General features: G+C 35.4%; 1 protein-coding gene and 1 pseudogene across 1 annotated transcript; both read right to left on the bottom strand.

Annotated features, from left to right (window-relative positions):
* Positions 1-479: 479 nt before the first annotated feature.
* Positions 480-7,852, bottom strand: LOC110805641 (40S ribosomal protein S10-1-like; annotated as a pseudogene).
* Positions 7,853-8,433: 581 nt separating this feature from the next.
* On the bottom strand, positions 8,434-12,016 carry LOC130459129 (uncharacterized). The gene is made up of 5 exons (XM_056842399.1): positions 12,011-12,016; positions 10,715-11,042; positions 10,343-10,611; positions 9,324-9,490; positions 8,434-9,151 (listed from the first exon to the last, which is right to left on the bottom strand). The coding sequence occupies exons 1-4, from the start codon at positions 12,014-12,016 to the stop codon at positions 9,437-9,439; spliced, it is 657 nt and encodes a 218-aa protein (XP_056698377.1). The 3' UTR covers positions 8,434-9,151; positions 9,324-9,436.
* Positions 12,017-13,928: the final 1,912 nt, after the last annotated feature.

Raw genomic sequence — 13,928 nt, 5'->3', positions numbered from 1 at the left:
GGTTTTTTTTTTGTAAAGAGGAAAATTTACCAATTAAAAAGATAATTTTTTGAACATCGGTAATTTTGATTAGTTTAAGGTAAAGTACGTCCGTTTTATTTATGAGTTTTTGATCCAAGTTTCATGTGAACTTTTCTATAAAAAAAATAGAAATAAACATAATAAACTTCCTTCAAAATAATAATTAAAAAAAAAGTGTCAACGTTGTGATTAAAATTCCATTTTCCCCTTAGAGCAAGATTAGCGCTAGTATGAACTCAGACTTCCACATCAGCTTTTTATTTATTTTCAATTTCTCAAATTCTTGTTGAGATCTTTTCAGACTTACTTAATTTCTTCACTTCACCCGTCATACTCATTCAAGACTTCTCAAACTTGTGAAAACTAGTTGTTGGCCCGTGCGCTAGCGCGCACGGTCCCCCAAGGTATAAAAAATTGTTATGTTAAATAGGATTACGGAAAAGATCGGCGCAAAACACTTAATAGCAAATGCAAAATTATTATTAATGATCAAACTTGAACTTGGGATAGATACGCATACAATTAAATAACACTTAGGCCCTGCTATCGTCAACGAGCAAACTCGTAATTAGGGAGCCTGGAGTATAATATAGAAAAAAACTTCAACTTTAAGGGAATTGGGAGTTATTACATTGTTTCATGAAAGTAGTCTGCTTAGAACCTGAGGAGTCCTTTCAAGAAGTATTATCAGACCCATCCTTTATAAAGAAACCGAGGAAATCGGTGCAAAAGCCACCTCTGTGTTCTTAATTGTCCTCACTACAGACTTAATTGTCCTCACTACAGACAAGAAGAAGGTACACACGGTAAGTTAAACTATTCAACATTGAAATCAAAGCAACTTCAAGGAACATAATCCATCAATGAGCATGACCTTTAAGGTTGATGTAGACGGCTAGGACTTTCGGTGAATCATAAACAGAAATTAGACTTCGTCCCTGTCAAAAAACAGACCATTCATCCAGTTAAGTATCTTTTACAAGAGATAAACATACAACAATAACATACACCCGGACTTTAGAACAGTAATTGAAGAACAATCAGGTATCTGGATACCGCAATTCAAAGTTATTCAAACTCTTATAACTTTCAAACAAACTATATTTATAATGAAAGGAAAACCTCAAATTCTTACGAAGTACTTTCTATGAGAACCCATTCGTTGACAACCCATAGCTTATAAAACAAACTACACAACCCCCCCCCCCCCCCCTCCCTCTCAGATTCTTACTTTCTAGTGAGAACACGGTCGTTGATGACCCGAGCCCATAACTTAGATCAGTATACGACGAAGGTCGTGAAATCATACATAAATATATAATTTGAGAAACTTTTATCACGTTGCAAGTAAAATCATGATTTATTTATTAAAAATAAGAGTGAGAAAGAAAGATAGATCCTAGAGAGATATAAGAAAGACAGATCCTGGGAAGATATAAATATCTCATGCAATTCAGCAAGAATAATACCTACTTCGTAATTACAAACTTGTACATTATTTACTTCAAACGTAATTACAAACTTGTACAATATTTACTTCAACTTGGAGCACAATAAACCACAACACTTTTCAGTAATCCCAACTTGGGGGCAAGGGGGGGATTTTGTTCACACAAAACACAGAAGGAAACTAAAGGTGTTAAATAGCCATCTCAAACACCCAGGACTTTGCAAGTACTATAAAACCATTTGTATCGAATTACTTACACCAAATGAAGGTTGGTAATAAGTTGGAGCTCCACCCTTCTCACCACTGAATTCACCAGGTGGTCCACGAGGTCCTGAGCGGTAACCCTCACGGTCACCGACCTTGGTCGCTTACCCCCAAACCTAGGTGGGCTACTGTAAATAGACAAGACAAACCATTTAACAAGCAAATAATCACAGAAAAAAAGATCAGTTAGCTGAGAAGACACAACACACACAAGTAACAAGCAAAAATATACCGTGGGCGATTACCACCGGGACCCATGGGACGAACAACAACCTTAATTCATCTGCTTCTTAAGGGTAGCAGGAACAATTTCCGAAGGGAGGTTGAGGTAAGTCCTCAAGAATTCAATACCATCGTTTGTCAAGTACCAGCAGTAGTGCATCCAGGCAAAGCTCTCACGGACATACTCCTTCGACTTAAAGATCTGCATGAGCTTAATCACTTACAGAGTTGGGAGAGTTGGGACATCGATGTCAGGATACTTTGCAAGGTTGTAGTCCTCCTTAGCAAAGTACACACCCTTTGCTGTTCAATTAAGACACGCACCAGAGTACCACACCACGTCTCAGTTGCACTCATTCAGAATCAAACAGAACACATAAACACACTTACTCCCCCGTTGCTGAATACTACGGAATCTACTGCAATACCCTTTACTAAAGGTCACTTTTAAGAATCAGATTATCATTATTACTCCTTTAGATGGACAAGTTGTAAGTTTTAACATCGTAGCTTTATTTACTGACCGGTCGAGTACTTTGGAACATATATGATATGCAACTCCAACATTTGATTCTCAAACAAATCTTCATGGAATCCATCAATAATAGCATACTCTCACATGGTGGTAGAAAACAATTTGTGTTGTTCAAAATTAGCAAAAGGTTTCTCAAAGGCACAACACCAAGTCAATAATTTGGACAAACTTTAGACAACAAGAACAGAATCTTAAATTGAAAATTGCAAATAGTTAAGAAAATTGAATCCATACAAATCAAACAAAAAGGGTATTACTTTCTAACTACGACACATAAACTATATCCAATCAACAAATCATATGCACACGTGTTGCGTATCTTCAAATTGCAATCTCGCACCAATATATTTCCCGGAAAAAACAATAATCTCTTAACAGTATATTTCCCAGGAAAAAAAAGCAATAAAATTCATAGCATAATTGTATATCATGAATTCATAAAAACCTAATACAATGATACAGAAAACCAGCAAAACAGAGCAGGAAATATTAAAATTCACAGATGAGCAGATTTGATATTGAGATTAGGACATAGCAACAGACCTTGGAAGAGGTACTTGGAAATCTCCTTGCGATTCTTCTCTGAGATAATCTACAGAAAATAAAAGAGAAAGAAAATGATTAAAATTACACGATGGAAATGACAGAAGGTTGAGAAAGGGAGGAGGGAGGGAGGAGGGAGGGAGAGGATGAAGACGAACCATGGTTGCGCTTGAGATTGGAGGAGAGAGATGATGCGAACTGCAGAGGCATGAAGAGACTCAAACAGCAGCTACCAGAAGTTGTAAAAGGATCTTCTCCAAAATCCTAGTTGTAAAAGGATCTCCTCCAACACCTCTTTCATGAATGTCTATGTAAAATAGCTTTTAGAAATCTAGGTAACACCTTTATCATCAATGCACTCACCCTAAACCTTTAACATGTAGTTGTTTGCCCGGTTATATTAAACTTGCAACAAAAGATGCATGTCTTCATGTCTACATTAGGAACTTCCTAAAATAAATCAAATAAAATCAGACCGCCCTCCTCATCCTCTTATAGGCCCTTTTGCTTCCTAGCCAACTGACCTAAGGTGCCTTTCCAAGACGCCGCTCCTAGAAAGCCCTGCCGTAGGGGAAACCTCCACTAATAAATGGTCTTTTTGCAGCATGTGTTGAACCTTTTTAAAGGATCGAAATAATTCTTATTAGATTATATCAAAGCAGCTAAACTTGTGAAATCAAGAATAATTATATCAGAAGCAACAAATAATATTTAAAGTTTTTGTTCATATGTGTTCGAATCTAATGGATATAATGAAATTCAATGCTCAATACGACGACCAATACAGCTTTTTTAATGTTCATTTGTATCTGGTATTGTGATTACTTTTATGGAAACAGAATATGAAGTATAACTGATATCTGGTGACAGAGGAGGCTTACAGCATGTGTATTCTCATTGATGGTCTCCATGAAAATCACTCAAGAATAACCAATTTCCAAGCCAACCTGTTTCAAATTCACTGTCTCCCAAGCCCCTCCTTCATCTATAATGTACCGTCTCTCTCTCTCTCTCTCTGACCCTGACCCCCAATCCCCTCTCTAGCTCTCTCCAATTACAAGGATTTATTCACATATATAATTCAATTTATTCAAACTAATCTGATACTGAACGAACATAAACGTATACAATTAAAAATATATATAATTAATCATTTAAAACGCAGAATTATAGAGCGGACAAAACCAAGCACCAAAGTGATAAAAGCAAAGAAATCTAACCTTGGAAGAAGTAGAGGACCTACAAGGGTCGTGAGGGTATCCTTTGCCTCTAATGCTCTGTCTCCTTCTCTTTCATTAAGAAGATGTATTCTTCTGAAAAGAGAGCAGCTAGACCTAGATGGAATTAGTTACATACGTTAGTAGTGAAACCAATCACTGTATGAAGATCGCAAACTCAAACTATAGATGTACATGGAGAAAATATGACCAAGAAAATGAATGAAAAAGACACCTTCAAATCTAGCTAGCTTAATGGCTCCAAAAATCTTCTAGATATGATGCTGAATGCTTACCCCTTTCAAAAAAGAATCAGACTCCTCTTTCTTTATCCCATGCTTGTAGTTTCGAATTCAAGACCTCCGCCACTACTACTCTGTTTCAAACAAAGATATCAGTAAGGCTTCTTAATATGGTGGCAAAAATTGCCACAAGAATTTAAAGTTAGATAGTAGGACACCTGAAAGCTAAGGCTCAAACCAAGCAAAACTTTATACTGGTGTAGCTAAAAAGATTTTGAAGCATTTACGGTACCTGAAATTTTGTTAACCAGTATACAAGCCTTTTCAAACTGAGATGTCATCTTCTTTCGCCTTAATAACAACACCATGAGGAGCGAGATTAGCACCAGTTAGAAAAGTAAGCAACACCCAAACACTTGCCATGCTTGTTGTATCCTGTATTCAAAAGAAAATGAATCGGAATAATGAACATAGTATGATAGTATAGTATAAGACATAGAATGAGTGCAATTATTATGAGGAACATTAACAACACACCGTAACATAAAACATAACACTTGAATCGATCATATACATTGAAACAAGTTCCAACATTCAAAATAAGAGCATCTACTTTTATCTACTCTGATTACCATAATAACCATCAAATGCATTACTGGTGTTAACTTTCTTATTTTCTCATTTTCGCCTATAATAGACTGTAAATTGAAAATCCATTAAAAACAACCAAATAAACAAAACAACAAACGTCCCTCCCACTTTCCCTTACTCACCTGTGATAATATAGATTCGCAATCTAATATGGTCTAATACAATACATGAGTAACTCTCACAAAACTACCTGAAAATGTCAGGATCTCGTTCAATCGATGAACCCTTCATAGCAAACTTAAATAGCTTTTGTTGGTTTCTTGATATTTTCCTAGGATCATCATTAGTCAACCGAGCATCCATAATTGTCTAGATAATTCAGCTACCAACCAAACACTAAAACCTAACCTAAAACAAAATGTTCAAGAAAGTTTTAAGGGGTTAGCGTCTCAGTCACTCGCAGATGGTCAAAAGGAGTTAGGTCTCAGTCGCTTGCCTCTTCACTTTCAGGATATTAGTTTTAAATTTTAACTACAAAGACTATTTGCATGCATAGGCATATAACGATGTGGTTAATTGTTCTTACACATCAACAAAATTCTTAAAGCATTTATAAACAGTGATACAATTTTTAGATTGAAAATCTATGAACACCGGCGTTCATCAAGACTAAAACGTTCATTCGACAGGTCACAAAACATAACTTCTTCCACCAGCTCCAAATCAAATACATTTCTACCAACCAAAAACCTTGGAACAGAGTAAAACAATCAAATTCACAAGAACGTTCCTTGTACAGAAATAAATCACTACGGAAACATAAAGATCATTACTGAAACAGGTATACTTCATACTTCAGATTGACAATTTGGCAGCCATAAGCTAATAAGCAGACAATAAGAGCTCGCTCGTGAAGCACTATCCGACAAAACCCTTTATTCCTTGGTTATAACTACCCTACAGAGACTCAACAGAAGCATTAAACAGCTAACTTGTCTTCTTACGTGGTTACACAATCAAAATTGTTACATGCATCCACTGTTCTCCAAATCAACTTTCCTTGCAAGGCTTCATTGTGCTTGTTAACAAGGATTGGAGAAGAAGGAACCTATAACCTTCCAGTTTTCAAATGGTGATTTTATATTGCATTACAAATTTATATAGATAAATCTCAATTAGATGTGCACATATTTGAACTTTCGGCAACCTCTGTGCCAGTTAATCAGCCTAAATTTTGCTATTCAACTTTCCCCACCAACAATTAAAAAAGCCCATAATCTCTATTGATCATATGCAAATTAACACTAAATTTAAACGACCCTATAAACTGCAAGCCATATGACACAGACGAAAATTCGATAAAGATGTCCTATTATGTTTTCTTAAAAACAGAGAAGGCATGTAAAACCCATCTTACTTTTTCGGAGTACTCCGTGTAATTTCAGAAATAACCTGATCATAACAACTTTCAGCGCATCATAGTTACTATAATATAAATTAAGAACTTGTATATTTAAGGAGAGAGGAGACTACAGATTGGAGGAGAGAATTTAAATGGATAAGCAAAGGGAGTAGAGAGGAATAAGAAAGGCCAAAAAAGGAGGGAAATTGAGGTTGCATATTTGTAAGGTAGTATAGTGGAAAGGGTGGTTAAGTGTTATCCAAATTGGGGACCAAATTCTAGTTTTAATTTGAAGGGGAGATGATTCCCTTTAGCATCATATTTGGGTAGTTCATCTTGCTAATGTTTTAGTGACTGAAAATTCGAATTACCATATCAAATAAAACAATCATGCAAGTAGCAATTGACATGGATGATGATGTAAAAGCCTAGATAGGAGGTCAGCCGCATGAGATAAGTATTGTACCTAAGCATAGAACCCAAGAATTTCAGTTCCCTTAATTCTTAACTTTCTAAAAGGAGAGTAAATCCCTACATATCTCACCCCATGCTAATTGAGTAATGGTAAGATCCCAGCTCTGAGTTAGATTGTTAGTACACCAAAAAGAACCAAGCAACATAATTATAATCCACGATAAAATGCAAGTTCCACATATGCTAGCCTTAGACATGAATGGAAAAACTTAAGAGTGCGATATTCTCAACGTCAAGTCACTACATAAAAATGTTCATCAACAGGATAATCTGATGCATCTCCCACACAAGGTTAACCCATCAGTTGAAGTATAGGAAGTAGGATATATAGAGTGTCCAAAAGAAATGTATTACCTCACTACTTAAGGAGCTCTCAAATGTTCGAGCTTTCTGCAAAATCATATTGTCAGTAGCTGCAGCTACGTAATATCTAGCCATAAACCTATGCTTTTGTAGTTCCAACAAGATATTAATTATCTCAGCAGTGTAACCCCCTACAACTCTACAATCATGATAACAAATAAAAATAAATATGATTAGGTTCGATGAATTTGTCAATTCAAACACTTAAAATTCAAACAATATTTATGTCTTATGGTCTTAATTCCAAGAAAAAAATTCCAAATTTCGCCATTTAGTCTTTACCCGGCATCTGCTAACCATATACTCCCTCCATCCTGTATTAGCTATTGGTGTTTTCATGGTCTCCGATACACACCACCAGCGAACTAAGTCATTAAGTTCTTATCAGAAAAAATTACTTGCATTAAATCGACATTTTTCATAAACATGTTGAAGCCGAATCTAACAAGATCCACATGACAAGTTTTTACCATCAACATACAATCAGAAATACGATAAAAGTTCAAAATGAGCAATGAAAATCCACAAGCTAACCTGAACCCAGAACAATGAGGGTGCTAAGAGGTTTAACTATAGCGGGTTGTAATGATTTGCCGCATCGATGAAGAGCATACACCAATTGAACCAAAACTAATGTTAAAACAGTCACCACAATAGCTACTATTCCGTTTAATCCCGCCCCTGATGTTAACCATTGATTATCTCTCATCATTGTCAAAATCACCTCAATATAACACAAATAAATCCTAGAAATATGAGAAAACAGCGAGAATCAATGAAATTGAACCACAAATTGCGGAAATTCAGAATAAAAGACGATGGGAGATATTATATAAAAAAACATCAAAACAAAATAAATAAATAAATAAACCAAAACAAAAGGGTTAAGGAAGTGGTTGTTAATGCAAGAGTATTAGGAAACACCAACAGTTCACAAGCACATGAAAGAAAAGGCAACAAAGCATTAAGTCAAAGTTCACAAATATAAGACTATCTTGCTTAGGTAAAGTTCTTTTAAGTCTCATGGCACATAATCCCTCCAGCCTTCCCAAAGAACCAAACCTCAAAACATCTAAACTCGCATCTTTTGTATTGTCTCCATCCTGAAATAATAAGCCAATACTGACTTAAGAGGGAAATTTATTAAACTTAAATTTGCTTATTTACCCCCCAAAAATATACCCAGTAAATGAATTTTACTACAAACATGGACATGGTGATAGAAATTAAAGATTAAAGTTAACAATGATTGACACAAAAGTAGAATGCAACTTAATTTATAGGGACAAGTAACTCTAAACTGAAAATTGTTCCCACGTGTAATAAGAATTATATTGAAATAACATAAAGTTTTGTTCATCTCTGTTGTTACTCATTTAACCGCTTTACCTACTTCACTCACACCAAAAAAAATTGCAAATGTATAGTCACAAGTCACTAAACAATTCCCATCAGGAATACACGTGAATGCACCACTGGAGCCTTAAGACAGCGGACAACTCCAACAGAAAAAAAGACCTAGTCATACTCATGCACTCAACAGGAAGTTGCTTTCTGTTTTATTCAAGAACTTAACTAAAATAATGTCTTGCTTTCTGTTTTACTTTCTATTTCGAGTTATCTAACTAACTTAGTCCTTCACATTTTAGGTACCTTGGATGGTTTTTCCATGAAAGTTATTTTGGACTCTGTATCATGTCTTTGAATTGGTTCTTTACAATACGGAATGCTTCTTATTTCTTGGTGGATGCCAGTCATTATGTAAAACTCCCTCTTATCTCTTAGGTGTTCAATTTGTTCATAAATTCAACTTTTCTTTTTACTGGCCTGCATGGACAGACTGAGATTTACACAAACAATCTAACCAACACATCTTCAATAGACATAAATTCCTATAAACCTAACAAACTTGGAACCTCAAATAGACAATGTAACAATAAAACAACATAAATTATAACAATATAACCAAATAAAAACACATCAATGATAAAAGTTATACCTTGATTAGAAAAGTATTGTCTGAAACTTTTCCGTTGTACCAGGAGCATAGCAACAATTGCAATTGCATTATCAATGTGTCATCATTGATGGCTTCATCAACGACCAACCGATTCAACGACTTCTTGTGATCGAGAATCGTTGTATTGTAGACTCTGTTTGTACCCTCTGTCAATTTTTTAAGAGAAAAGACACAAAATTCCAGTTAAAATTCAGTTCAAAATCAAAACCCTAATAACCCAACTAACATCTCCACATAAAACAATTACTCAGTCAGATCCAATACTAAATTAATTAACCTAACAACATTATACGACATTAAAGTCAATAAAAGAGAGAGAATGAGGACATATATCCCCAATTAAACACATAGTTAAGAATACTCCAAAGCGGTTAACAAGTCGTAAAAAATTCTGGCAAGACACAAGCCTCGTCATTATCACTGATTGGCCCACGAAATTCATCTTCAGGCACATAAGCAAATTTTCTTTTATGATAAGAAGACAGTGAACGATAAGAGTGATGTAAGTCATACACCCATTCTCCTACATAGAAAATTACTCGATTTCTTTGATAAAGAATTGATATATATGTCCAAGTCCCCATAATTTTGCAGTTGAATCCTGAAGTTCTCAATCCCTAACTGAACTTTAAATTTTCTTCCATTAAAGAGGTATCATTAGGAGATAGAACCCCCTACTAATAACCAAATGAGCAACAAAACAAATTCAAACGATGACAAATTCAAACTCAAATCCAAGAATGCTAAAAGCTTAGAAACTGGACAAAGTTTGACAAAGAAGGTTCAGTCAATACATAAAACTTCATAAACAATGTTCAATTATCTCACGAGTGAAAGCAATTTTAAGTAGCTTTTAATTCAAGTATGTTATACTGCTTGCACAAGAATTAGTCAAACAATCGAAACCTGAAAAGTTGTTAAAAATTTAAGCAGCTCAAAATAAATTCTGAAAGCTTTAAATGCCAAGATTAATATTCCAGCAATCAAAGAACATAGACCTGAAAAACACCAGCAAATGCTCGGCTCCAACCATGCGATTGAGAAAGATGGACAATGGCGACAGAAGTAACAACACGATCAGCATTACAGAGAGCGAGAGTTAACATCACCGTCATCACCACTTTAACTCTCTCAACCGTCAAAAATTCCAGAAAACTCTGCGCTTCCATTCCCTCCCCTTCCCCGTTGTCGGCGAGGAACTGAGAATCATTGGAAGAAACCCTAGATTTCCCGAAAAGCAACGATGTATATCCATTATTGAGCCTGACTGTAGGAGGAACGGAAAAGCAACAAAATGGGAAATTATTTCCACAATCAGTTCTACCATTTTGAGAATTCACAGAATAAGAAAATAAAGGAGAAACACTAACCTTTGAGAAGAACCCTAGCCACAGTAGAAGATTCTTCAAAAACCCTAGCAGCCAAATTATCAGTGAGAAAGCCATGGGAGAGGAAATGAGGAGATGTTCCAATCTGATCGAAGAGAAGGAAGGCGAAGAAACCAGAAATAATGACATGGAAGAGAAGAGGAGAGGGGAAAGGGTTAAGAAATCCGAAAAAGAACAGCAGCGAGATGGGAAGGAATCCGAGGAAAGAGAAAAGAGGAGCGTGGCAAAAAGGGGTGAGATCAGCATCTGGGGGAGGGCACACTCCGTAAATTCGAAGGATAGCAAAGGGCAATATAGGAAACTTACTGTTCTAGGAATAGTAATGAGAGTTCAAGCATTTAGATGTGTTAGGATAATAAAATTGAAAAATTATTTAACAAAGATTTTACAGTTTAAACGTCTTAACTAGAGTCTTGATAATCCAAGACTCTTGCTAAGACTTTTGTCATACTCTCCCACTTAAATGGAAGGTATTAGGTTAATACTCAATAAAACTATTGCTCGGACTATAGCTCGTACTAGCGCTAATCTTGATCTTACTATGTGGTACCAAGAAATGAGAAACTGTCTTGGTTGTGGCGGGATAAAGCCATAAAGGTGAGGTTGTCGTTGCGGCTACCCGTTATGTATGTCAAATATATAATCGAGATTAACTTGGTAAAATCAGGAAAATTTTGAAATAGCTGATGTTGTTTAATTTATTTATGAATGGTGTTTTCTGTTATAGAATGGTACTTTTGTTACTTATAATGGTACTCATTTTAAATAGAATGATACTTTTGTTACTTATAATGGTATTCAGTTTAACGAGAATAGTACTTTTGTTAGGTACTCAGTTTAAATAGAATGGTAATTTTGTTACTTGTAATTGTACTTTTTTTACTTATAATGGCACTCATTTTTAATATCATGGTACTTTTTTTTTTTTTACTTATAATGGTACTCATTTTCAATAGAATGGTACATTTTTTACTTATAATTGTACAGCCGGTCCAAATAACCAAGAGGTCCTGTATTTTTTACTGTACAATTTCATTTTTCCCCAAAATCATTTTAATTTCAATAAACTTTTGTTTTATGGGATGTCATGCCTTTGCTAACACGTTCAATAACTGCTAGCCGCACATACTTCCTCAGATAAAGGTAGGGGTATATACGGTAACGCTACTGAACGTGATCCGTTTAGATTTAGGGGGTTTTTATTCGACGTCCTCAATCGCTAAAAACACCCGCGTATTTATGGTGAAAGGACGATTTTACCCTTTTGAAGAAAATTACCCCCATCTCCTTTCACCCTTCCCCTTCACGTTTATTAAACTTTTTTTTGAATCGAAATTAATGTATATACAAATAAAAAATTTAAACTACAATTTTTAAACAAATACTTCTAACAATTTTATTTTATTTCAATTATATTAATTATTTTAATTATGAAATTCAGTAATTATTCAATTCTTTTTTTGGAAACACTTTTTAAAATATTCGAAATTAAAAACGAAATAATAAACTATTTTTTTTTATTTTTATTACATTCGTTTTTACCTAGCAGGAAAAAAATGAATTAAAAAAAATGAATTCATTTTTTTACTCCCTCCGTCCCGGAATACTCGACCCGGTTTGACCGACACAGAGTTTAAGGAACTTGAATTGACTTATTTAATTTAATAGGTAGTAGTTGATAGTGGGGTATTATTCTAATGTAGTTAGTGGGAGGTGGGTTAAGAGGTGGGGTTGGGGGAGAGTAGGGGTTGAATTTTTAATTATTTTTTATATTGAGTAGGGGGTGGGTGGGTTAATAGGGGTGGAGTGAGAAATAATATAATATTGTTAGAATATTTCCATTTTTAGAAACAGGTCAAGTATTAAGGGACGACCCGATAAGGAAAACAAGTCAAGTATTCCGGGACGGAGGGAGTAAAACACAAGGGCCGCCCGGAATTGGCGGCCCGGACCATGGTTGGTCCACCCGGAATTGGCGGCACAGACCATGTTTGGTCCACCCGGAATTGGCGGCCGGAACCATGGTTGGTCCACCCGAAATTGGCGGTACGGACCATGGTTGGTCCACCCGGAATTGATGGCCCGAACCATGGTTGGTCCACCCGGAATTGGCGGCCCAACCATGGTTCAGACCGCCAATTTCGGGTGGACCAACCATGGTTCGAGTCGCCAATTCGTGGTGGACCAACCATGGTCCGGGCCGCCAATTCCGGACGGCCCTTGTGTTTTGAAAAAAAATGTTTTTTTTATTACCAGGTAAAAACGAATGTAATAATGAAAAAAATTAGTTTATTATTTCATTTTTATTTTGGATATTTAAAAAAGTGTTACCAAAAAAATTGAATAATTTTACTTTTTTTTTTGTTGCAAATGAGGGGCATACCCCGACAGAAAATAAACTACACAATAATATTTTTACTGTTTAAACAGTTAGATTGATTTTTCTAATCTACATGAATGATGAGATACGGTGGGGCCGGGTTGTTTGAGTTTAACGTGGGTTTGTGTGCAGTGGAACATATCTTGAAATCTTCCATGAAAATAGTGATGTCATGTGGTGGAGTAAGGGAGAGGGAGGAGTCGCGTATGGAAGTACGTGAGAGGTGTGAGTTTAATGAATGTTGTTTGCACACTTGCATGTTACCGTTACACAACTTTAGGGAATCAGGGTCTAATTCGTCTTTTCGTGTTGTTTGACATTTTGCATATTGCATTTATTTTGACCGACTTATATTATCTGAACTTATCTGAATTTAACTGAATTTATGTGAACTTATCTGAACTTAAGCTCCGTTCTATTGGACTTATTTTGACTTAACTTAATTTAACTTAACTTAACTTATCTGAACTTAAGCTCCGTTCTATTGGACTTATTTTGACTTAACTTAACTTAACTTAACTTATCTGAACTTAACTGAACTTATATGAACTTAACTGAAATTATCTGAACTTATTTTATCTGAAAAAACTTATTTTTTTCTGAAATAGACTTATTTGTGTCTGCAATGAGGTGAGTTTCGTCCACCAACTCAATTTGAAGTTAGAGTTTGATTTTCTTTCTCTGATTTCGTTCCATGAGGTTTTTTTTTTGAATAATTAAAAAATTGGACTTGAGTGAATTTCCGATTGTTTTTTGTAGAATGCGTGTGGATATGAACGATGATTGAAATTTTCTTCCTCACAACGAGTACTCCTT

The sequence above is a fragment of the Spinacia oleracea genome, chromosome 4 (assembly GCF_020520425.1).
Source record: "Spinacia oleracea cultivar Varoflay chromosome 4, BTI_SOV_V1, whole genome shotgun sequence".
NCBI classification, from domain to species: Eukaryota; Viridiplantae; Streptophyta; class Magnoliopsida; order Caryophyllales; family Amaranthaceae; genus Spinacia; species Spinacia oleracea.
Note: the sequence above shows the minus strand (reverse complement) of the source record. Positions and strands in the feature narration are given on the sequence as shown.